Raw genomic sequence first — 26,858 nt, forward strand, 5'->3', positions numbered from 1 at the left:
AATATGCTCCTACTTGAGCAGTATGGATGCCGTATCCTATCTCTGTAGTCACTGGAGAGACAATGCCTATTGTTGGATAGGATGCCTTTGAATCAGTTTGTCTCTAGATCTCCATGAGAGGCATACTAGCATAAGTCTTGCAGTGCTTGTTCACACAGAATGTACTCTCCATAAGAGTTCTGTATAAATCAGTCTTATGTGGGGAAAAAAAGCATTTTTTGTGGAACCGAGTCACCCAATGATCAGTCGACATACATGACAGAAAAACTCAGCCTGTAGAGTGAGGACATTGCATCATGTCACCTATATGGTGAACAGATATTTAATATTAAAGTATCTTTTGGCTAGTATAAGAAAATCTGTTTTTCTTTCTTGATTTGCAGAATCATGCAGACATTTGTTACACAACAATGGAAGAACAGCAAAGAGAAATCTAATTGTACGCACAATAGGAAGGTGTCTGACAAAAAGGTGAAATCCCCTCTGCACATCTTTTCTACACTGCGCAGGTAATAGCAAGGAAAATTAGCTGTTAACACCATATCCTGTTCAGAATCCATAGCAGACTTCACAAGGTGAAATGTTGACTTTTCTCCACAGATAATTGCTTTCTTTATATCTTACCTCATGGGTTTCCAGTTCTTGCCTTGCATGACATCAAAAGGGAACTTGGTACTACTGCAGCTTCTAAGACTGTTTGAAGGCAGAGCATTTCAGTGCCCTGATCTCTGAAATAGGCATGTTTCATCTAGAATTGGAAATAATTTTATATTAAAACTCTATTTGTGTCTTTATAGCTTGGTAACATTTGACTGTTACTTGAATAGCAAGAATATAAATATAAGTATATATTTATATATAAATAAATATATAAAAATTATAAATATAAATATATTATAAATTTAAATAAGTCTATATTTTAAATAATGTGATTGTCTAGCTGTTCTTTCCACAGCTGTGTGTATTATTTTTTAAAATTAGAATGATCATTAATGAAAGGCTGATTTTTAGAGCTGCTGAGCACCCACCCCTCTCCAGTTTAAGTAGTTTATTATTCACCACTCCTGAAATGCATGCACAGAATTTCAAAGAACAAAGGCATTAGAAAATTTGTTTGTTAATAGTTGATTTGAATTCATTATGACTTCCGCCAGTTACTCATACTCACAAGTGCATGTAAAATCAGGTTCTGATTTTACCTCTTTCAGGAATGTGACTACTCTAGCATGTTTTCCTGCTTATGAAGGATTGACAGGTCACCTCTTCTGTGAATTTGAGTTGAATGGTTCTTTGAACATTCCTTCTTTTTGATAAATTTTGCTATTCTAAATTCCATGTATAAAAAAGAGAGAGGGTACAGTGATCACTCACAATGAAGAAGGGAGTAATGTCAAAGATGACTAAAGATTATTTGTCTTTTCAAAGGAAGAAGAGGAAGGTGGTGTTTTAAGTAGAAAGCTTACCCATTCCTTACCATGCCACACACCATTTCCTAGCACAGGCTGTAACTTGGGGTTCTCTTTTATTCAGAAAGGGCATACAAAAGCCAGCCCAATCTTTCTCCTCTTCATTTGGCTGCTGCTGCAGTGCCTGTCCAAAGATGGCTCAGCCCAAATGCCGGGACCCCCTTTCTCCATAGAGCACCATTCCTACCTCCTCTCTGCAGGAGGGTGGTAGTGAGCCAACTGCAACAGTGAGTCAGCAACCTCCAGGTGCATCTTCTACTGTCACCACTTGCTAACAGGGTGGGGAAACCTGCCAGCCTCTCTCCTTGGGTTTCACTTCTTTTTTATTCAATTCAATCCCCAAAAATACTCCAAAGATTGGGGTTGCTTATAAAGCATAGAAAAATGATTCAGCATACCTGTTACATGTTCTTGCTTTGCAAGGACAGGCAAATGTGAACCTTATAGAAATGTGACAGTTCATATGATGTTGTTGCATAAAAACCCTTCATTCTTTATGCATTTATAATTTAGGTCCCTCACATTCTCATTTCTAGTGTTAGAGAGGTAGAATTTGTCTAAAACAGGAAAGAAGGGCCTCAAATTGTCTTCATAAAGCACCCAGGTTATGAGGTTTTTAAAAATAATTTCAGATGAATTAAATTTGCCTTACTACCTGCAAGTTGCACTACTCATTCTATCTTCCATTGGATCTGGACATAAAATTTGTTACGCTGCGGCCAGAAGACAGTAAGTTTAAAGGGATCACACCATGGTGATTACATAGGAAAAATAGATTTTGATAGGGCAAACATATTAAAATCTCATGTGAAATATGTGTTTTTCATTTCGAAGATAATTTCCTGATTAAATGGTTTCTTTAGAGACACAGAGGCCTTTACAAGGAGCTGTAAGGATATAGCTCTATAGTTCTATTTGAGTTGTTATTCATATTTTTGATCAATGAGCTTGTGTGTAAATAGGAGTAAGATGTCTATTTGGTATTGGAAAATTAGTCCCTACATAGAATTGCTCATTTTTTAAATGTTGGGCTGCGTTTATCACTAGTGAAATACGTAAAGACAGGTGACACTTAAAAATTTTCAGATACATGTGGTATTGCTTGATTTGCACAAGATTTTGATTATTCTTCAACTTTGTCTTCTCCTTTATTTTCAAGGTCGCCAAGTTATCCTCCACCTGGCTGTGGTAAAAATAAATCAAAACTTAAGTCAGAACAGGATGGCATCTCCAAAACTCACAAACTCCTGAGAAGGACTTGCTCTAGCACAGTGAAGGCGGAGGATATGTGTGCCACAAAATCTCACAGAACCTTTGGCCGCTCGTTGTCGAGTGACCCTAGGGCTGAACAGACAATGGCTATTAAATCGCACAAACTATTGAACCGTTCTTGCTCTGCAGCCGTCAAGCAGGAGGAGTGCATCACTCTAAAGTCCCATAAGCTGTTAAGTAGGTCGTGTTCTGGGGATCCTCGATGTGAGCACAACAGCACCTTGAAGCCCCACAAACTTTTAAGCAGGTCCTACTCCAGTAATCTTAGAATGGAAGAATTGGATGGATTGAAGAATCACAAGTTACTTAGCAAGACTTACTCCAATGCCCCTAAATCTTCCAAAATGGATCCTTTCAAGGAGTCCACCATAGCAGAGAGCAGGAGGCTCTCTCTTACCTCAGGGCTTATTGGTATTTTAACACCATCTTCATCATCACCTTCACAAGCTGCTGTGCGTAATATTATTTTTATTTTGCTCATTTTCCTCCTATTTTTTCCCAAATATGCTGTTACACTTGTTATGCAAAAGCATTAATACTTAGGACATATGTTAGTGAATATATTGGATATATTTAATATATTGGAAGACAGAAGCCATGGAGTCAGTTTTTTAAGAAGGATTTAAACAGCTGTGCATGCACAAACGTTTAAGTTGTAAAATCAGAATTTGCTTAACACAAGACAGAGGTTTTACGTGTCATGTTGAATACAGCTGGCCATGGGAAAAGTTCAATCATCCACTTCCTTCCTTGTCTCCTTTCTTGCTACAGTAAGAAAGAAGAGTGTGTACTTGTGTGCTGCAATATTGCCTCGGCCACACAGGTCTTTTCTCATTTCACTATTTGCTTTCTGGGAGAAGCAACTGTCCAGTGGCTTGTTCAGGTGCCAAGTCACCTCTCCTTCTCGTCTTTGCATATGTGATCATCATCGTAGTGGAAGGACTGCAGTAATGATTCAGCTCACCTCTTGCGCATTTGTGCTTTATGGAAGGCTTAACCTTCAAACATGCTGGTGCCTGCCAGAGGTCAGAGAAGGAATTAAGTCCACACCAGACCCCTTTCTTTCCCCAGAGACGTGATTGATTGGGAAAACAAAGGGTAGCACATATTCTTAAATTTAAGAAAGAGTGCTCTGAAGTAATAAAAAAATGATTTTTATACTTTAGAGGAAAGAGTGGTTTTACTCTAAAACACTCTTTGTGCTCTTCAAGGCACCCATCTATTTTCTGTGTTAGATCTGGGGAGAGACACTGAGGAGACAGTCCTCTCCACTCCCTTAGCCTGGTGGTACCTTGATGTTCTTAGTGAGAAAGAAAAAGCTGATTCTTGCTTGAAATGCCACACATATATTCAAAATAGTGCATTCTGAATAATGAAATTACACTGAGTGTGTTATGTCTCATGGTAAATTAATTCAATGAGCTGTGAGCTATACTAATCAGGTTTAAAAGCAGTGATATACTATCATAAAATCATTTATATACATGCTGTGTGGTTGGTTCCTTTAATGTGCACAGCAATATTAATTTAAGGTGAGTCAACAGGCTTTTCATTTGTCACAGTTTAGAGATGCATTTTTTTCTGAACCGGCAGAGGATGTCTTAACATAGCAAGACTTTTCTCTCATGAAAAAAGTCCCAGTGATTTTGATAAGATAATGAAGAAACAACTACGTGATTCTATTACTGATGTTATCAGCTGATAGGGAAGAAGTGCAAGCCCTGCTTGGCAGTCTATAAAAACTACCAGTAATTTATTGCTAGAATGCATTTACTTTGAGGCAAAATCATCACATACATGATCAGGTGCAGTTTGACTGATGTTAGTGGAACAGCATCAACAGTCCCATTTCACATTTTACATGGAGGCACCAGATATATGGGTAGCCTGCATTCCTAACCTGCAATTTGAAGTCAGTGGAAGATGGAAGTGATGAATCAGGACCCTAACTTTTCTTCAGTTCTCAGATAAACTATTTCAATCTCATACATTAATACAGTTAGGAGGATTGTTTCCCAGGAGAATAAAGGGAAAAGTTTCCCAATTAAGCAGTTAGAGAAATGATAGGAAGTAAGCCTATAAACAAAAAAATAAAAGCTGTAAATAGAGCTGATATGACTCCTTCAAAACAAGGTTTGGCTGAGATAGATTTATACTTTATTGGCTCCTGTAACAGAAGGCCTTCTTGTTTATGTTGCTGTGTGTTGAAAGAAAAAGGCAGAAAGAATTTGAGTGGATCTGTCAGCATGGTGCTTACAGAAGTGAGGTCTTGGTAAATAGAAAGATTTTCAGCCATTCTATGTGTTCATTACTATTTTAAACCTAAGCAGATAGCCCATATTTGGTTACAATTTCATGGAAGTTACCAAATACCAGCTTATTAGAATGGAGTGAAGGTACCCATGTTTCCATTTGAGATTAAAGTTTTTGGGATGCTAGATACAAAACCTCGTCACATTCAAGAACTAAAAATAAATGCTAAAAATCTATCTCACACTCAGCAAACAGTAAAAGGATTGATTATTTGTAATGGCTGATTTATGCAAATGAAGGATCTTTTTAGATGCAAGTATTGTTTAATTAGCATATTTGCACACAAAATTCACAAATGTTTTACCATCTCCTTGTAATTAGTCTACCAACACTGAAGTTGCCTCAACTTTTTCCTTGCAGCAGAATTATGGTGCAAAATGCATTCCAGTACGAGACCGTGGCTTTCTTGTGCAGGTAGGATGTCATATCTTACCCATTTATGAAACACTGTGGAGCACAAGCTGACTGTTAATTATTTTTAAGCAGATGTTGTTATTCTCATTTTCATTGTTTTCAGACTATTGAATTTGCTGAGCAGCGGATACCGGTATTGAATGAATACTGTGTAGTTTGTGATGAACCCCATGTGTTCCAGAATGGCCCTATGCTGAGGGTAAGTGCTATGCTTGCTGGGATAAACTGCATTTTATAGTGCTTTAAATGGTAATGGACGGTACAAACCTGTTGTAAAACTATTGCATTCAGATGCATTTCACCCTAATATCCTTTTAACATGGAAAAATGTAATGTGTATTAACTAGATTTTGCTGTAAATTTGAAAAAAATGTATTGCAAGCAAGGGAGATGGAAACCGTGCTTGTATAATATCACAGAAACCTAAAGGGGGAATGCATTTTATCCAACACCATTGTGCTACAGTAGTCACAACCAGATAAGACAGAGGAAGTGTATTAGAGTGCTTTCCCAATCCTCTGGCATTCTTTTAAAAGCTTACAGTCACCTCAGTCCTTGAGCTCTTATCAAGCCATAACTATGGTATTCAGATACACTGGTGTTAATGCCACAAGGCTGTGAAGTTCTGACCCCATTTTGCTCATGGGCTTCTGGAATGAGCCATTATTCATAATGTGATAAAAAAGGCAGTAGGAGGAGATGTTCTGTGAAGTGTGTGATCTAGCAGTGACCTACTCCAGGGACCCTGATGTAGTTTGGTATGCCCAGAGTCTGGCCAGTTAAGAAGCTCTTCCTTCCTTTCATTCCTGTATAACTGGGAACTAGGAATTTTTCATGCTGAACATTGTACACTCTCATGCTGTTGGTGAATACATACAGTGAAAAAGAGTGAGATTAGTCATGAGAGACACACTCTGCCTGGAGCTACTGGATCAGTGCAGCTTTGTGAAAGAGCATGTTAGAATAATAAAATTCTTACCTTTAGGACTGAACTTGCAGTTTAGAATTCTTCTTGTTTCACCTATCCTAATCCTATGGAAACCTGTGTAACCTTAAAAGATTAAAACCACTGAAAACTGTTTAATACTTGTGTGAATGGCCTGATATTGGTGAATTTCTCCACAGTGTGGCAAGCAACTATACATAAACTGAATCATCAGACATCATCTGTGATAGTTACATGGAACTAAATTCAGGAAGGTTATTGCTTACGTCGTAGCAGAAGTCACCTCAGCGTCACCCCTCGCACCAGGGTCAGGCATTCTGACTGCAGGCAGGCTATGCAAATAGGCTGCTAATAAGATTTGCAGAAGCATCTACATATTCAGTTAATACTGTTTTAAGTCATGGTTAAACTTCTGTATTTTGAAAATCCTATCAGGTGTTCCTTTTGCCTCTTCAAGCTCATATCTACCTTTTAAAAACTGTTTTCTGACAGATCTATCAGCAGCCACACCCTGTAGAAAAGGCATCAGTTCCTTGTTCATCTTTGAATGCACTGCTATGCGTATTACCTGTGACAGGATGAGATAAGATGAAGTGAGTAATGTTTGGATAGTCAGTAAAGTTGGGATAATATAATTATTTCAATTATTGGGGTTTATTTATGGTCCACAAGTCAAAGCAAACAGTAGGATTTATTCCTGTTCACATGATGAACTATTAAAAGAAAACAGAATGAAAGGTCATTTGCTCTAAATTAAAAAAAATCTAAATTCTTCTTGCTTTCCCACATTAGAGATTAAAATCCCTCAGATTTACTTTCCTCTGTCTTCAGCTTTAAGAGAGGTCATTTTAGCTACCTGTTTGAGAGTTTGTCAGTGCTTCAAAACAGGAAAGTGCAAACATGCTTGCCACTAAACATATATTCATCAGTGCCTTTGCAAGCAGCATAACCTAGCAAGCTTTGCAAAAATGAAAGGGTATCATTATGTAACTCAGGGAGGAGATAGCGGGAAAAAATCTAGCATGCTCTGTGCTTGAATGACTCAATAAGCAATACAGAGCCATTAATGAGTTTGCAGTTCTGTAGAAGGTGAGAAAGGATCTCAGTTTGAATTGAACATGAGCTTGCCAGAGGATCCTAAGGAAATTTATGCTTCACTCTACTAAGAGCTCTGGCAGAGGCAGCTTGAAGTAGTCAATTGTATGGTTCTTTTACGTGCTTCAGCTGCACACACACATACACATACATACATACCTATATACATATATGTAATGTGTATAAAGAATGACCCAACTGAAAGAGCACTTTAATACTGCTGCAACAGCAGATCTGAGAAATGCATACTTTTTTAAGCAGAAGCAGAGGGCTTTCATTTAAGGCAAGGCTACATGCAATCTAGCCTTATGTCACTTAACGGTTCCCATATGTAGCACCCCTGGCCTTCATAAAGAGCTTTTATACTTTTGGTACCACAGTAACTTCACCAGGTTTCATAATGATCAGAACCTTGCTATGTTCTTCTTATATTTTTAGATTCTGTGTCTAGATCTCATTTTCTACAGATGTCCATATCACAAGGACATTACTTAGATAGGCTCTATCTGTAGTTGGTCATATCACAGGAGATGCCACAGACATCCAGACATAAATAGCTCTGGATGTTTCACTAGTCTCTTCCAGTAAAGAATAGTTCCTCCACACAGTTGCACACAGGGTCATGTCTGGGTGTGTGTATCCTTAATAATCAGATTTTCTTCTATTTTTTGGACCTGTTTTCCAACAACAAAGAAGGCATATGAATTTATAAAAGCATAGCAAAATTGTTGCTTGAGAAGTTATTTTAAAATATATTTAGGCTTGATTTTCTAGTATTTAATGGAGTTTCATGCAATTGCAAAGAAGCCAGTAAGGAATTTGATTTTGTAATCCTCTAGTATGTCAGCCTGACACCTTTCCTGAACTATAGTGTAGTTAATTGTCTTGAAATGCAGTTAAAAATACTCAGCAATTGCCATCACACAATAATTACATTGTTTTACTACTGTAAACTCTTATATCTGGGTGTAAATTTTTGTGCTGCTTATTAATGACTTGTATAATTCATATGTCTCATCCTGAGGACAGCTGAAAGTACCAAGTGAAACTGAGAGATAAAGTTTTTCCTTTCTGCAGATTTTCTGTACAGTCTATTTTTATTTTCATTATAAAGTGTCTTTAAATCAGTCTCTCAGCACAAGCTTTCTTCTCAGCACTGTGTTTATTTTCCTAAATAACTTTTCCTGGGGTGTTCTGGTTTTAATATCAGTTGCAATTTACTTTTCTTTTTTAAAAACACCTTTCTTGTAAGATCAACTTGATATCTTTTTCTATAGTTTGATTTTGACACTACATTCACATGGCATACATACCACTGTATGGAAGATGTCTGCTGCAGAACAGCTGCGTAACACAATTGCATATGTTTGGCTTTATGCTTTTACAGTGGACACCTGTCTTGCTCCAGAGCCTGTGGTGCTGATCTAATGATGCAAATGTTTCCTGCTGGTTCAGGGATCCTATTGTACACAGGAATCTTCAGAGGTTGTTAGACTACCTTAGTCACTTATTGAGGATAAATAAAGAGGCTACTGACCTGGTTTCAGCTGGGATAGAGTTAATTTTCTTCCTACTAGCTGGTATAATGCTGTGGTTTGGATTTAGTATGAAAATAATGTTGATAACACACTGATGTTTTAGTTGTTGCTAAGTAGTGCTTATCCTAAGGTAAATATTTTTCAGTTTTCCATGCTCTGTCAGTGAGGAGGTTCACAAGAAGCTGGGAGGGAGCATGGCCAGGACAGCTGACCCGAACTAGCCAAAGCCATATTCCAAAGGGAAGTTCCCTGACATACAGAAGACCAGAATTACAGATACAGTTCATTTGTGTATTACACAAGTGCATGTGTAGATAAAAACACATTGTGTAAGTGGGGCAACTTCAGAACACTCACAAACCTAATGCTATCACAAGGAATTGCAACTGTATTACTGTGAAGGGGAAGAACAGAGGTTTTCTGGAATGGAAGAAAGAGTCTCAGAAAAGTACTACAGTGCATCATGAAGCTGTAACACTCTTTTATGAAGGTCACAGTCCATTGCTTCATTCCATCCTCTTTTTAAAAACTACGGTAAAGTAGGCAATGCTTTCCTGTAGGTATTCACACCTTTCCCATATGAAATGAGGATGAATGTAATTTCTCATCATAGCATGTTTCTTTATTATTTATTTCAAGAGCACACTGAGATCGAAAGTTATAAAAGCTAAATTGGATGTTTAGAGATACACATTTATATAGAATGCCACTGAAAACTTAATTCCCTGGAATCACTACATGGCATGATTTGCAGCCTTTCTGCAAAACACAGGGAAACTTCAATGAATGTATGGATCCTAAGGAGAAAAAGAAGTATTTTTTAACCATTTGTATAACGTAGACCATACTCTTTCATGCAGTTATTCTTAACAGTGATCTGAACCCTACATATTTCACTCTTCATAGAAGGTTTAAGAAACAGCTTTGAAATCATTAGCGAGGGTTGAGACTGCAGCCTTTACATTGAAACAGCTCCCTTATCCCATGTAAACAATCACAGTGCATCCTGCAAGTCGACCTGTGCTGCACAACTCTCAGGAGCTCTGTCATCAGTCTCTTATGAAGTAGTTCTTCACTCCGCTTTGAAAAACAGTGGGAAGTACAAGGTCAGAGATAGGTTTTGTGCTGAGGAGAGATAGAGAAGGCAGACTTGGTAAACCAACTGAAAATGATGAGTCTGCTCATCTGAATTGTTAGTCTTGTGTTACTGTTGTGTAGTTGTGAGAGAGAGAAGTTGTGTAGGTCAGTGAGACATGAACTATTATTTGTTTGTACTTAATGGGTAGATTTGAATTATTTTGAAAACAACTTTTGGAATGCTTTTTTTTCTGACATCTTCAAACAGTATATCATTGACATATGTGTTGTTAAAACAGTTAAATAGATTTTCCTGATTTCTGTCAAGCTACCATATTAGACTAAATATTAGAAGTAAACTTAGGAAATTTTAACGACTTCCACAAAACCCATTCTGAAGTACTGAGGTATTGTCCCATGAGACATGTGTCTCCAGTGAAAAACTTGTTTTATCCACTGTCTTTCACTGGCTTTTGAAAACCTCCAGACGTGGATTCTCCACAACCTCTCTGAGCAACCTGTTCCAGCTCTTGATAAAGCTGTAGAGAAAGCTAATTTTATTCCTATATGAGAGAATAAAAGCACTAACTGATCTCCAAAGGTAGTTTTCAACCATATGATTTGGTTCATCTAACTAAAAAATGTATTTTCCAAAGCAGATATAATAATGTACCAAAGAAACTTCAGCATTATTTTGTTCTATATTAGAAGGCTATTTTTTTAAATGTCACATGAAATTCTTCCTGTTACTCTAGAGGTGATAATAATATTCTAAAGGAAGTACTAAGCTGCATTTTAATAATGCAACAGTTTTGCTGCTATAATAGTAGAGAGATATCTTCAGCATGTACTTTTATTACAAACGTTTAAATATAATGAGATCGTAAGTCATTAACAAAAGTGGTTATTTAAGGATCTGATTAAAAGAAGTATAATAAAAATATGTCAATCATATTCAAAGACTGGAGGAAAGCAAATTCACTCCTCTCTCCAAGAAGGGCAAGGAAGGACAACCCAGAGAACTATAGTCTGGTCACCCTCACCTCAATCCTGGAGAAGGTGATGGAGCAGCTAAGCCTGGAAATGATTTCCAGGCACATTGACAAGAAAATCATCAGGAGTAGTCAGCATGGCTTCACCAATGGGAAGTCATGGTTGACCAGCTTGATAAACTACTATGATGAAGTGACTGCTCTGGTGGATGAGGGGAAGGCAGTGGATATTGTCTACCTTGACTTCAGTAAGGCCTTTGACACTGTCTTTGTAGGATCCTCATAGACAAGCTGTTGATGCCTGGGCTGGATGAGGAGATAGTGGGGTAGTCTGAAAACACACTGAATCGCTGGCCCAGAGGGTGATGGTCAGTGGTACAAAGTCTGGCTGGAAACCAGTAACTAGTGGAGCACACCGGGGGTCAATGCCGGGTCCAGTCCTGTTTAATATCTTCATTAATCATCTGGATGATGGAGCATAGTGTACCTCAGTGAGTTTGCAGATGATACCAAAGTGGGAGAAGGGGGTGATACTCCAGACCAATGGGGTGCCATTCCGAGAGACTGTGACAGGTGGAGTAAATGGGCTGACAGGAGTCTCATGCAGTTCAAGAAGTGCAGAGTCCTACACGTAGGGAGGAACAACCCCAGGCACCAGTGTATTTTGGGGGCCACCCAGCTGGAAAGGAGCTTGACAGAAAAGGACCTGGAGGTCCTGGTGGGCACCAAGTTGAACATGAGCCAGCAATGTGCTCTGGTGGTAAGGAAGGTTAATGTTATCCTGGACTGCATTAAACAATGGAATTACCACCATGTGGAGGATAGTGATCCTTTCCCTTGAGCCAGTACTGTTGAGGCCACATCTCGAGTACTGTGTCCAGTTCTGGGCTATCCCATACAACAGAGAGATGGAGGTACTGGAGAGGATCCAGCTAAGGGCCACTAAGATGATTAGGAGATTGAAGCATCTCACATAGGAGGAAAAGCTGAGAGATCTAGGACTGTTCAGCCTGGCAAAGAGAAGGCTCAGACAGGATCTTATTAATGTCTATATATACCTGAAGGGAGGGTGCAAAGAGAATGGAGATAGACTCTTTTCAGTGGTGCCCAGTGACAGGACAAGAGGCAATGGACACAGACTGAAACACAGAAGGTTCCATAGGAACATCAGGGAACACTTTTCTACCTTTTTCTACCTTTTTCACCTTTTCTGAGGGACACTGACCATGGGATCAGGTTGCCCAGGGAGGTTGTGGAGTCTATATCCACGGAGACATTTAGAAGATATCTGGACACAGTCCTGGGCAACTGGCTCCGAGAGAGCCTGCATGAGCAGGGATGTTGGACCACATGACCTCCAGAGATCACTTCCAACCTCAATCATTCTGTAATTCTGTGGTCATATTCAGCTTTTACATGGTATAATTTGTATGGCTAATGTCTGTCTTACTATCCATGCCTTCCCAAATTCTTAATTTACAAATATTAAAGCCATTGGTCAAACAGCATCAGTGAATGCATTTTAAAGACATGTGAGACAATCATACAGCACAAAAATTTCTCAGAATATATTTAATAAGGTGATAAAAACCCATCCTCTCTATCACTAATTTTTCCTTCAGTCGAGAACTCTCTTCAGAGTGCCATCTTGTGTTGAAACGTCAGACTGAGGCCTCTTTAGAACAAAGCAGGACATAGTAAAAACCTCTGCAAAACTAAATATTGAAGCTATTTTCTTTGACATTTATACTCTGGTAATCTCTGCTGTTTAAAGTTTTGCCTATAAAATATGAATGGTAAAATACTGTAAAACAATATTTGAAAAACCTGCTGTTTGTATTTAGCTGTTAAGTAGAGTCTGGTAATTCTGAAATATATCTTCTTATGTTAGTAAGCTTACATTTTTAGAATGTTTTTCATCCCAGATCGCTCAGTTATGATTATTCATTATGGGTGAAGTCTTGGCCTCAGTGAGTTCCTGTTGACTTGAAGAGGTTTTGGATTTCTCTGTCCTTTGAATATAAGATTCTTAGCCACCACTGAAACACAGTAGCATTGATGTTCCAGAAACAGTACGGTGCTTAGGGTTGGGAGGTATTTGTAGAGGAATACACATCATTGAACTGTGGAGAAAAGTGTAGGTATACAAATATTTTTAGTCAGACTAGATGTTTAGTCATCCAAGATGCTTGAGGAATTCCAGGATTCTTCTGGAATAACTCCATGGTCCTTCTCAGCATTACTCCACAAATATAGGCTGATCTTTTTTTTTTTTTTTTTTTTTTTTTTTAATGGAAAAATCCTCTCTAGTTACAACCAGTACTTAGGCAGAATGGATTTCAATCGCTTTATTTTTTAGCAAGAGAATGAAATGGCTGCAGTAGAGCTTTTCCTGTTGCCAGGAACTTACCAAAGTGCACCTTGCCCAGCTAGCACTCCACAATGCTTGTCTGTTTGACAGCTATTTATATATCGGGGGGGGGGGGGGGGGGAGGTGTATAAGCTGTCCAAGAATGCAGAAAAAAAAAAACAAAAAGCAGAAAATAAGATCTAGATCAGCCAAAACAAAACCAAACAGAACAACTGACATTTCTTACTAAGCCTCAGTATACTCTCATCTTTTTGCAGGTTGTATCTGCTTGCCACTGTGGTATTTCCTATGTCTGTCAGCATCATATTCCATGTATCACATGAATATTGCAAGATTATTCAAAGAGTTTACCTTACAGATTTATATTCAGATAGGGTATTATTAAATAAATTATTCCTGCTCTCTGGCAGTGTATATGCCTACATAGAGCTTATAGTAGCTTGACTTCATTTAGTTTGTAGCATAAAATAGATTCAGTTGGAAGGGACCTACAAGAATCATGTAGTCCAACTGCCTGACCAACTCAGGGCTGACCAAAAGTTAAAGCATGTTGTTAAGGGCATTGTCCAAATGCCTCTTAAACACTGACAGGCTTGGGGCATTGACCACCTCTCTGGGAAGCCTGTTCCAGACTTTGACCACCCTCCCAGTAAAGAAATGCTTCTTAACATCCAGTCTAAACCTCCCCCGGTGCAGCTTTGAACCATTCCCAAATATCCTGTCACTGGACACTAGGAAGAAGAGACCAGCACCTTCCTCTCCACTTCCCCTCCTCAGGAAGCTGTAGGGAGCAATGAGGTCGCCCCTCAGCCTCCTTGTCTCCAAAGCAGACAAGCCCAGAGCCCTCGGCCCTCCTCACAGGACTCGCCTTCCAGCCCTCCCACCAGCTTTGCTGCCTTCCTCTGGATGCATTCAAGCACCTTCACGTCCTTCTTAAACTGTGGGGCCCAGCACTGCCCGCAGCACTCGGTGAGGCCGCACCAGCACTGAACACAGCAGATAATCCCCGCCGTTGCCCGGCCGGTCGTGCTGTGCCTGATGCACCCCAGGCGGCGGTTTGCCCTCCTGGCTGCCAGGGCACACTGCTGGCTCACCGTGAGCCTGCTGTCAGCCAGCACCCACACAGCCCTTTCTGCAGGGATGCTCTCCAGCCACACCTCTTCCAATTTATACTTGTGTTTGCTGTTACCCCACCCCAGGGGCAGAATCTGACATTTTGACTTGTTAAATTTTAATCCCATTAATCATTGCCCAGTTTTCCAGTCTATCTAGATCCCTCTGCAAGGCCTCCTGTTCCTCAAGAGAGTTAACAGCAAACTTGCTAGTGGTGCATTCAACTCCTGCATCCAGATAGTTGATACGTATATTGAGTAGAGCTGGCCCTAGAACTGAGCCCTGAGGAACACTGCTAGTGACTGGTCTCCAGCCAGATGTAGCCCCATTCACCACAACCCTTTGAGCTCTGCCCTGCAGCCAGTTCTTTACCAGCACACCGTGAACCCACTCACCCATGGCTGGACAACTTGTCCAGGAGGATGTTGTAAGGGACAGCATGTCCCTCACAGGACAGATTTTAGCCTTACTAAAATCCAGAAAAACTTTATCCAATGCCTTCTCTTCATCCACCAAGTGGGTGACCTTATCATGCAAGGATATGAAATTAGTTAGACAGTAGTTCCCTTTTGTGAACCCATGTTGATTCAGCCTGATAATTGCATAGTTCTTTAAAAAACTTTCAATAGTACACAGTATAATCTCCATAATTTTTCCAGGAATTCGGGTTAGACTAACAGATCTGCAGTTCTCTGTAGTAGTTTGACTTCATTTGAAAATTCAGGACACAGGTGTACTTCTTGGTAATTTTTTACATTTAAAGCAATTCCTAAATTAGTGTGAGTAAATATTTAATTTGAGTAAGTTTATTTTTAAATATATTTTTATATAAAGCAAAAACATATCAATAAAGTTTATTAAAATACAAAGCTAAATTTAAATTTTAATAAATCATAGTCTTTTTAATCCACTATGAGCTAGTGCTGGATGCATAACTCAGAAATATAAACCATGGCAGAGTAGGCAGATGTGTGTTAAACTTGCCTTTCAAAATAATATTGATCATTAATAATTTAAAATTCCTTAAACTCTTAAGCTTGATAAACCTTATGTTACAGTTAAGGGTAATTCTTCATGATTTCAGTAATTATTTAAGTAAACACAGAAATCAAACAGTTTGGACTCAAATGTTTACCTTGTGATTCTGTTGGAGTGTGTTCTAAGATGTACATTACCTAAAACTTTTTATTTCATCTGTTTTGAATTGAATTGAGCCTTCTGTTACACTCTAGGAAACTCAAAGGTCTTAAATTCATAAATGTGCTTTGCTCTAGTCATCTTCCAGTGATTGAGAATTTTACATACGGCATTGAAGCAGCACTGATAGAAAGTGTACAAGTGCCTCATCAGTGCCTGCCTTCCAGGTACTGCTTTAACTTCTTGTGTCAGATTTGTAGATACAGCTGAGGTTTCTGTAGCATTTGTTAATTCACCTGAAAGCGTGATTTACAGATGTAAGATATGAGGGAGCTGAGAGACCATTTCCTACAGCTCTGGATTCTGTTTCAGAATGAGTAATGTTATTCTTGCTGCTCCAGATATAACCGATCTTAGGTAATACAGACTCAGGTAGTGGAGAATTAGCAACCAATCTTATTTTGCCTTTTCTTACAAATACTGCAAAGACATATCTAAAAGTCCATAATTGACAGAAGCTGTGAAATAAACCTTAAAAACTTGAAAACGCAGTTTTAAAAGAGATCTTTACCCACCAGATCCCTCTCCTCTCTCTCTCCTCTCTTACCTGCTCCTTCCTTCCTTCCTTCCTTCCTTCCTTCCTTCCTTCCTTCCTTCCTTCCTTCCTTCCTTCCTTCCTTCCTTCCTTCCTTCCTTCCTTCCTTCCTTCCTTCCTTCCTTCCTTCCTCTTTCTGTATCCATCTATCCACATTTGCAGTATTATCCTCATCCATCCTCATCCTTCTGATGACTGTAGTGAAGTGAAAGACAGAAGTGCCTAATATGGAAAAACTAACAATTACTATGGTTGAAAGTAGGAAACGGAAGAGAGATGTGAAGTCACATTTCACCTCCATGCTGTTGCTTTCATTAGGAGGAGAGAGATGGTCACTAACGGTTTCACCGTCACCATTTGTTACATTTGCCGTAGGTCAGGTTTTAAGCCTTCCCTGAGCTTGTCCTTTTAGTTCAAGTTTTTTGGTGTGTCAGTCATGTTGCAACCTCATTAGTGTCTGTGTGACAGACATCAGGATACAGGAAAGGGTGGCACATTGCTCTTCTCAGCACAGCCATGGCACACATTAGGAAGTAGCAAGAAGATCAAGATTGGCTGTGAAAGTTTCAGGTTTTTCAAATTGAAAGAATGTCTGGAAAATATTTTAAGTAGTGTATGAGTCCAGGAACCAGAATATGTTGTATTACCTGGGTGGTTTGCCTGTCTGCCATTCACTGCTGTAAGAAGTGACACTTGCATTGTAATACACATAAACTCTGATTGAGCTCTTTTTCATCACAGCAGCAGTTGGGTGGGTGCTACTGAGCATGCAAATAATGAGGATGGCTAAAGGAAAACTCTGAAAAACCTCAAAAGCTCAAAAAATGCTTTCTGCTTCTGTCAGTGCCTTCTGCTTCCAAGCTTTTGCAGGCTCAGGTTAACTGCCCAGCTCTTGCTTTTCCCCACTGGTATACTTAGCCTTGTAAATAGTCTTTCAGCACCAATGATCTTCATTTAGCTAACAGTTTTGTGGACGTCGATGGCTTTATGTTAATTTTCTCCTTTCAAGTGAAAAATAAAGTATGTGAGAGCACTAGCAGCTGCTGTTCTTGAAGAGGACTTAGAGCTGCTCTCTTCAGGTAATGGAGAACAAAGTTGCCCAGCTAGTCAGCTGTGCATGCTTTCAAGGTGATGGATGTAATCTGTAAAATTCTGTGTGCACCTAAAATGAGCTTCATGTTTGGAATGATATACTTAAGTGTATAACCCCTATTTTGACTTGTATTTTCCCTTTGAAAAGAATGGAAACTTGTAATCTAACACAAATTGGGTATGCTGTACCTTTATGGATATGGATCCCCATCAGTAAAAACATGTCTGTACTTTCATGTACATACACAAAAGTTCTTAGAAAGTTCAGCTGGCTAAATTGTACCTGTACTTGAACCAAAGTAAAAGTATCCAAAAAGTGACATTGGAACAGCGTATCTTTTATTAATGAATAGTGGTGTTCTTGTTTATTTACCGTGGCTAGGGACATTTCTCATACTTAGGTTATGAAGTCAGAACAAGACTGTTCCTGTCCCAGGAGCTCACATCCTATTACAAGAGAAGAGACTAGTGGATGCCATAAAGGGAAACACTGGCAGTATGCAAAACATTAGCAGCAGTGTAAGAGAAGCCTTGAAATCCCAGTTTTCCCATAAAGCTTGGCCATTTTCTTTAAGCTGTCTTCTAGAATTGATTTGTTAACTTAGTTTTCATATGTTTTCATTGGTTCTAGCATGCACAATTGCAGACTAACCAAAATACGGAAATTTGACACTGATCAATCACCATCATGTGACAAACAAAAGCTCTCCAAGTCTTTGCTTCTTACTTGTAAACCCATCTTTTATTTTGAAGGGAAATAAAGGAGTTTAAATGATTGAACCTAACTAATCACTGGAGTAGAGGACAGTGAAGCAGCCAATACCAACATCTCTTGAAACACTCTACTAACACTTGTGGGAAATTTAAGTTAAAAGTGTCTGATTTGGTTAAATTGGGACAAATTTCAGAAACAGGATCCAAAAATGCTCTTAAAATGTCTGGAGTTTGGGTCAGAAGGCATCTGGGATGGATATGCAAAGGCAGGCTATTGAAATTTGGGTTATCTTCCCTGTTACACTCCAGAGCCAAATACTCGGTGGTCATAAATGTTCATCAAATACATAAAATCAGAAGAATTGTACAGACTCTTAACAGTAGTGTCTGTTCCTCTTCAGAACTCAAATTTTGCTGTCTTGCTTCTCCTCGTATCTGTATCTTTCCAGCCTTAAGATCTTAGCTCCAGTGTCCACCTGAGAGAAGAAAGGCCCTTCAAATGTCAAAGGCCCTTCAAATGTCAAACATAAGTACAAAGACCATTTCCTAACTTTCCTGTTCCAGATGCTCAGACATTTCTGGGTTCATAACACAAGGGGTAGAAAAAAAAAAAAAAGCAAAGATGACAAATTCTCTATTGCCTTTGCCATCTTTAAGTTTCAAAATAACTTACTTTGTTGAGGTTGTAAACAAAATGTCAAAAATAAGTATTATCTTAACACTTTTTTTCATGACAGGCATGGCTAAACTTAGATTTGTCTGCCATTCAAGAGCATCCTTTTCCCTGATATAAAAGGGAATCTTGTGTATACAGCTGATTATGATAGTCAAGGTGATAGTGCCACCATGCTTCCCCAACTAAGCAGATGATTTACTCACCTTCCAAATGTGGAAAACCTAAGAATAATGACAATAATAAATACTTTTTGTCTAGCGTGCCATGGCACAGTGAATCATGTTAGGCTTCATCTGCTGCCTAATGCAATGTAACATAGCAGATAAAATAAATCAAACGGGTGACACTCTATTAGACTTAAAAGATGATAGCTCTTGTAAAGCAACTGATGGGTGAGTGTGTCAATACAGTAGATTTGAGATGTTTATTGAAGTCTTGAATCTTTGAAACCCATCAAATGCATATTTTAAGGGGTATGAAACAAGTGACTACATATAATACAGCAGTATGCTTTTTACTGACAAAGCTGTTTCCTGAAACAGAATTCAGCTAAATTTTATGTTTTCTTTGTGTCTCCGTTCTTTCATTTCTGCGCTTCCTAGAGACATTGTCTTGAGCTTCAAAGCGTACTGCTACAAATACTTTAGTAATTATCATGATAGCTAGACTCAGAATTTTTAGTTACAAAAGTTCAGTAGGGCCTACCAGAGTTCATTTTAAGTTTCAGTGAGCTAGAATTTATAATATAGATTCAAAGAAATATTAGCCCAAAAATATTTTTTATTGTTTTCAACATTGTAGTAAAAAGTTATGTTTATTGGGGTCCATTTTAAGGAAGGTTTTAATTTGTGTTTCTTTCTTGCATTTCTTTCAACCTTTTGTTCTTTTTGAATACTTATAACTATTCACTGTGTGCTTCATTACTTAAGCATTTAAAAAATTGATCTGCTAATTATCTTTCAGTAAATAAGCATGGAGTTGCTGTAAGGGTTGTAACCAATTAGGAAGTTTATTAAGGCATGCCCATTCTCTTTACTTCAAGCTGAGTTTTGTTTCTGCTTTTGTTTGCTTTATGAAGGCAGAACACTCAATTCTCATTCAATATGCTGTTTAAATAAGTTTTTTTATTTGATCATTGTGATGGCATTCTGAATTAAATTTTGCAAAAATATAGTCAAAAAACTGGTTCAGCAGCATGGGGGTTTTATTACTTTTTTGAATACCTGAAAAAAGAGTAGAAGCACCTTTATTAAAATAATGTGACCTTCCTAAATTGGTGTTTATTCTATAAAAATATAATGTATTTCCTTAAAGTTTACAAATAAATCATTAAATTAGTGACAAAACAAAAGTAGCTTCTTCAAGAAACTTGTCTTCTAGATCAGATTTTTGTGTGTGTTCTCAACAGCAGAATTGCAAGCTGCGAAGAAGAAAGCTTCATTTACGAAGGGAATGTGCCCCCATTAGTTTCTGGATTTGTTCTCCATTAATTTTAAGTATGTAGGAGGTTTTCAGAGTCTGATAGGATAGTGTTAAGGACGTTTGGGTACTATGCCTTTACTATTGGTTTTGTAATCTATTTGATAGCCTCTGTGAATACTTGTAAGTTTTAGAGTTCTTCACACTTGTCCTTCAGATTATTAAAATGCTTCTCTAATGCATCTTCCTCAATAATTGTCATGTATTCATAATTTGAAATTAATGTTGTGGTTAATATCTGAAGAAAAAAAATTAGCATTAAATGTGTTTGGGTTTTGTTGTAGTATCACATGATAAAACCAAGAACCCAAAACTAGCACAAAATTATAATTAACTTTCTTTCTTTGTGTAGCCCACTGTTTGTGAACGGGAGCTCTGTGTATTTGCTTTCCAAACATTAGGAGTGATGAACGAAGCTGCTGATGAAATCGCAACTGGGGCTCAGGTAGAATTACCTAATGCTTATTACATGTGATTTTCTATAGTATACCCAGTCTTCTCAGCCTCTTCTAGTATTTATTTTGACTTGCATTCCTCATATGAGTACTGTTTGGTAAGGGTGATTTATTTGTCCACTCTTATAGCTATAAATACACTGTATTATGCATGGAATTTTCAAATGGTACTAATGAGGATCTTCCATTCTTTTTCTTACATGTAATTGGAATAACCCTGTTTTCTTGTTCTGTTGTATTCAATTAGGTCACCTGGGTTGTTAATAAAGGCAACCATTGTCATTTGCAGATAATTCCCATTTATTTTCACCTAATGAGCCATTACTACTCTCATGCAATTAATAAGCAACTTCCTGTTCATGGTGTTGGGATGCAGCTATCCACTGAGCATCTGTTGTTTTGATCATTAAATAACAGTGGGAAAGTCTTTACTGATGTTGCTACATAGTTTTTTTTCTCTCTTCTCAAGGATCAGGAATATAATCTTGCTTCCTGACTCTAAGTTACTAATGCAGTTATAACCATGTCATTGTTTTCTTTCATAATTGTATATGTGCCTTAAAGTATTTTAACTGTTTCCAAATCACCATTTAGCCTTAGATTCCAGTAAATTCAAAAGATCTTATGTTTAAGATCCTTTTAAGATCTTAAATTAAAAGTTTGCACATCTTAAAGTGCATTCCTCTCTGATTTGCTAGAGATCTGTCACTCACTGTGCTTTTACTTAGTAAGCAACATGTTTTTTTGGAAGAGCAAACTTTCAGTTCAGTTAACTTTAACTAGCCCTAGTGAGTCTAGCCACTGGAAATAAACTATTCAGCTAAGTGCCTGAATACCAGCTGTGGGCATATCCTCAAAGGAAGAAACTTGCAGCAGTGTACACCAGCTTCTTCACTTGAGAATATGACTGCAGGATCTGAATATCAACTCTTCATCTGATGTCTGAAGACTATTAGATGGCTACATTTGCAACATCTAGCATACCAAACATTGGGATATCTGTGTAAGCTTGTAAGAAATGGAGAGAGGTGTGCTAATGAATCCCTACCTCTTCCTTAGCCTGAAGTCCTCAGCTCTGTGTTTCTGGGGACTAGAGTTTGTTGTGTTGTTTTTTTTTTTTTTTAATTCAGGCACTTACATGATAGATGTACATTTAGAATCATAGAATCATAGAATAGTTTGGTTTGGAATGGACCATTAAAGGTCATCTAGTCCAATACCCCCTTATAATAAGCAGGGACATCTTCAACTAGATCAGGTTGCTCAAAGGCTCATCCAGCTTGACCTTGAATATTTCAAGGGATGAGGCATCTGCAGCCTCTTTGGGCCTGTTTCAGTGTTTCACCATCCTCATCATAAAAAATTTCTTCATTGTAGCTATAAATCTACGCTCTTTTTGTTTAAAACCTTTACCCCTTGTTTTATCACAACAGGCAGGCTCTGCTAAAAACTTTGTCCCCATCTTTCTTATAAACCCTCTTTTAAGTGTTGAAAGGCTGCAATAAGATCTCCCTATAGCCTTCTCTTCTTCAGGCAGAACCCCAACTCTCTCAGCCTTTCCTCATAGGAGAGATGTTCTATCTCCTTGGTCATTTTGTGGCCTCCTCTGGACCCACTCCAGCAGGTCCATGTCTTTTCTGTGCTGAGGACTCCAGAACTGGACACAGTACTCCAGGTGGGATCTCACCAGAACAGAGTACAGGGAAGAATCATCTCCCTTTGACCTGCTTGCCACGCTTCTGATGCCCCCCAGCCTACGGTTGGCTTTCTGGACTGGGAGTGCACATTGCTGGATCATGTCCGGCTTTACATCCACCAGTACCTCCAAGAGAGAAGAGAGACTGCCCATGAAGAGTAAAATAAAAAAATTGTTGAGTACCTCAGCCTTCTCCTTGTCCTTTGGTACCAGTTTGTCAGTTGTGTTCATCGGGTGGGGGTACACTTTCTTTGACCTTCCTTTTCTGGCTGACATACCAGGCTGAAGCCTTTCTTTGCATCCCCTGCCAAGTTCAGCTCCAGCTGTGCCTTGGCCTCCCTGAGCCCATCCCTACACAACAATGTCCCTATACTCTTCCCAGGATATCTGTCCCTGCTTCCACTGCCTGTGCATTTCCTTCTTGCCCTTTAGTTTGACCATCAGGTCTTAACTCTGCCATGCTGGTCTCTTGCCTTCCTTTCCTGATTTTTCTTACACATGGGGATCAAGAGCTCATGCACTGTATGGAAAGCATCCTTAAAGATCTGCCAGCTCTGTTCTGCTCCATTGTCACTGAGGGCAGTTTCCCAGGGGGTCCTATTGACTGATTCCTTCAACATCTGGAAGTTTGCTTTCCTAAAATTAGAAGACAATTAGGTACAAAATTATATTGTGCATTACATGTACACTGTACATTAGGTGCAAACAGCTGACAGGAGAGGAGAGATGGTCCTGGTTAGCTCTCACTCTGTGTTTTATGTAGGTATCACTGTTGCAGTCATATGTGGAGCTTGCTCTAGATGTCTAGAATACCTGTGCATCTACACTGCTTTGCTGTAGAGTACTGAAGTGATTACAACCTTAATGGTGCTTTAAAAAGTTAGATAAATGCTTTTGTCAGTTGTCCCGTTGGATCTAGGTGACTAAATTGCTAAGTTTCACTCTAGTGATAACATTGCACCTAGCTCACTACATCTGATCTGGTTGAGCTACCATTCCTGCTTGCAGAAAGATTTCAACACTTCTAGGGTTTGATTCATCTAAACTGTTTTGAACATAAGTTTAGGATAGTGTGAATCACAGCATAAACTATCATCCACTGATTATAAAGAGAGCCTAGGCTGACTGGTAAGAGTTAGATGTTCACATTGTGAATCTCTACATTTTGTCAGATGAATCTTCCTCCAAATCATTTTGTGTGGCGCCTAAATAGAGGTTCCCATTATTAGAAAACACATTTTTTTAGTTCTGTGCTTTCAGCTAGTTTTCTAAGCTACTTTGTCCTCCAAATATTATGATGGCTCCTCCTTATAGTAAGGGATTATACTTTCTAAAACTTTCATGTCAAACTCACCTTACCTTATATTAGTCTCATAGTCAAAATGTCTGAAAATTAAATGCCTGATTTCTTGATAGTTCAGACTCCCTGTAGAGAATCTCTGGAGAGAGGGGCACTGTCTGGGAGACTGATACTGTAAGAGGGAAGTGTCATCAGCAAGTGTTGTCTTGTCATTTTTGTAAATATTGTAATCCTTACTTACGCACTTCAGTACCTACATTTAAAGAGAAATAGTTGAGGCCCATCTGTACGGATGTTTACTAGATCCACAGCACTTCCTATTACCAAGAAATACATATGGAAGTTTGTGTTATAATGTTTGTATTAGACTTACCTCCCAGCTTAAGTTGCTCTGCATTCCATCTGCTCGAAACAATGATCCCAAGGGAAACTGGGGGTTTAACTAAGACTAATCTATGCATGTTTTCCCATCTCAGAGCAATATGCAGGTATCATGGTGAGAAACAATAGAGGAGTAAACCGTTTAAAGGAGGGCTTTGGGATGCTGTTCTAAGGAGATCTGTGTCACTTTTAAGACAAAGTCCCATCATACAAATCATAAAGGAAGACAACTTTGGGTCACTGTTTTAAGAGCTTTAGGGGCTCAAACAACTCTTCCCTAGTAGTGTTCTGCGACTGGAGGCTAAGAAGGGCTTCTGAGAAGTGGGATGTATGAACTCTGGCTCAGTTTCATGGTAATACATTGAGAGTTGCAGGCCTGTTCCTTGACCTGGTTGTGTGTGCATACTCCTGGTCTCCTTTGCAATGGAGATGCCTTGTTTTGAAACATTCCACACTTAAAGGTATTTTAAGCTGGAAAGTAACCAGAGCACCATGGAGGAAGGAATCATTATTTAGATAACTTCATTTTTCAGTATATCTGAGATATTTAGTAACTGGAACTAAAAGAATATTTTTAAAGTCATGGAGAAAATTGTCCATTCATGCTAAAGGAGCAGAGGAGGAGAATGACAACAGTATGACTCACTGCAGCACAGTTCCTTTCCCCTTTCATCATGATTCTTATTTTCATTCTGCTTCTCTAAAGGACCGTCTTTTTTATTTTTGCCCAAATGATCAGATACGATGGCAACTATATAAGAACTTCTAGAATAGCTTGAGCTTTGAGATGAGATCTGATCCGCGTGGAGTTGTGGGAGGAACCAGGCATGCCTACTAAGTACGACTCATCTCGGCTTTTCCTTTCTTTCATAGAAAAGTCTGTTTTCACACAGGAATGTTTTCAGAAGGCATGGAAAAAATGGGGAAATGTTTTAATTTGCAGCTGCATTTTTATGTAGCAACTTGGATTGCATTATGAGCTGGACTTACTTTTCACAGCTGCCAGAAAGCTGCATTCTCTCTGGTTTGTGATTGCTGTATTCTATTTTTAACCTCTGAGTTACTAATTTTGAAACAATTGTACAGAAATTTGTTGTTAAGTGGTATGTGTGCCTGTGTGTACATATGTGAATACATGCCTGTATACACATTACACTCATGATCTTATGGTGAAATCTTAGAAATAATAGATATTCAAAGCCATGATGTAATTTGTACAGCAAGATGGAAGAAAAAAGGTGTCCCAGTGTGAGCCATGCAAATGACTGTTAAATCATTGCACTGTTCTGGCTTTAGCAGAAGCAGTGTTTACAAGTGTTTCTATGATTGGGGTCTTCAGGAAAAGAGCAGACAGTGGTACAGATTCACAAACCCTCATTCTTGAGCAACATTTTTCACTGGCATCTCCTGTACAGAGGTACACAGATCCAGCACGACTTCAGTTCTCTAGAGAATGAATTTAATCCAGGAATTAGCATATGTGCACAAGAGAAAGCAAGACTGCAAGCAATGTATTTGACATCATAATACATTTAGGACCAGATGTGGGTCCTACTTACGCACCTGTAATAATGTACCTGATGCCTGTTAAGGTCAGTGGAAAAATTTCAGTCCTGAACTGTGTCCTGTGGATAACATGGTTTGGGTAATACAGGTAACAGTGAAATATGATATTACTATAATGTGTGAAAAAAGCAGATTGGAAGATACAATATGAAAGTACATACATTGAATAAATATTTTTCATTATTCCTAGGTGGTTGATCTGTTAGTATCCATGTGTCGGTCTGCATTAGAGTCACCTAGGAAAGTTGTCATTTTTGAGCCATATCCTTCTGTAGTTGATCCTAATGATCCTCAGATGCTGGCCTTTAACCCCAGGGTAAGTAGTTATCTTTCATTATGTCATAGCTTGGTTTTAGTCATGCATGAGGCTTCAAAGCAAAGCCTTCTTCTGGAGGAGTCTCCTTTACTATAAGAGAGAAAGCTCCAGCATATAGCACAAGTGGGTGACAGTTTTCAGAACTTTGTAATTTTTGTAGTTGTCCCTGAGAAGGTATTTGAGGATGAACTCTTAAGTTCTGTTCAAAGTTACGTTGAAGCCAATACATTCTTTTAGGGTACAAATTCTAGATGGAAAATTTTATATTCTTCGTGTCTTTCTCTCTGTGTACGCATTGGACACAAAGAGAAAGATGTCCTTTGGGAGGTGCAGACCATGTAAACTGCGGGATTTCCAGTCTATCGTTTTGTTCTTAAAACTGTTATTGTTATCATCTCATTTTCTCTTTGCAAACAATTATGTCCTTAAATGTAATTTTATTAAATGTTGACACAACAGTTAAGTTTTGTACAAGCATCAATTTTGAAATAAAGAATTGTGTTTGCACTATTTGCTCCTCAGGCTGCAAATACTGCCTCTCAGGACAGCCCTCAAGAAGCCGTGAACTATTGCATCTCACTTGAGCCATCCCCAAGAGTATAAATGAGAACTTTGAATGTTCTGCATTGGGATGCATTTCACTATTTTCTGAACAAAGGCTAGCTAGCAGTGGTTCTTCCTCAGGAAGGGGCAAGCATGTTCTGTAGCATGTGGGAAGAAAGACTTGCCAGGAGGTGCTTGGAAGGGGGCTGATGAGGAGACACCTAGTCTGGTGCCTGGGCAAGACAGGAGTTGGAAGCAGATGAAGGGATATGAAAGATCACACCAGAGTGGAATGGAGAGAGTCCCTGAGC

General features: G+C 38.7%; 1 protein-coding gene across 3 annotated transcripts in view; it reads left to right on the forward strand.

Annotated features, from left to right (window-relative positions):
* Positions 1 to 26,858, forward strand: part of PARP8 (poly(ADP-ribose) polymerase family member 8) — a 129,330-nt gene that overhangs the window by 90,087 nt on the left and 12,385 nt on the right. The window contains exons 11-16 of one of the 3 annotated variants that reach the window (XM_074931364.1): positions 384 to 509; positions 2,626 to 3,190; positions 5,415 to 5,465; positions 5,569 to 5,664; positions 20,643 to 20,735; positions 25,879 to 26,004. In XM_074931364.1, coding sequence (XP_074787465.1) covers positions 384 to 509; positions 2,626 to 3,190; positions 5,415 to 5,465; positions 5,569 to 5,664; positions 20,643 to 20,735; positions 25,879 to 26,004 — 1,057 coding nt within the window. Of the gene's footprint in view, positions 1 to 383; positions 510 to 2,625; positions 3,191 to 5,411; positions 5,466 to 5,568; positions 5,665 to 20,642; positions 20,736 to 25,878; positions 26,005 to 26,858 lie in introns of all 3 variants that reach the window. The other 2 variants (XM_074931362.1, XM_074931365.1) reach the window with 2 other exon arrangements.

The sequence above is a fragment of the Athene noctua genome, chromosome Z (assembly GCF_965140245.1).
Source record: "Athene noctua chromosome Z, bAthNoc1.hap1.1, whole genome shotgun sequence".
Taxonomy (NCBI): Eukaryota; Metazoa; Chordata; class Aves; order Strigiformes; family Strigidae; genus Athene; species Athene noctua.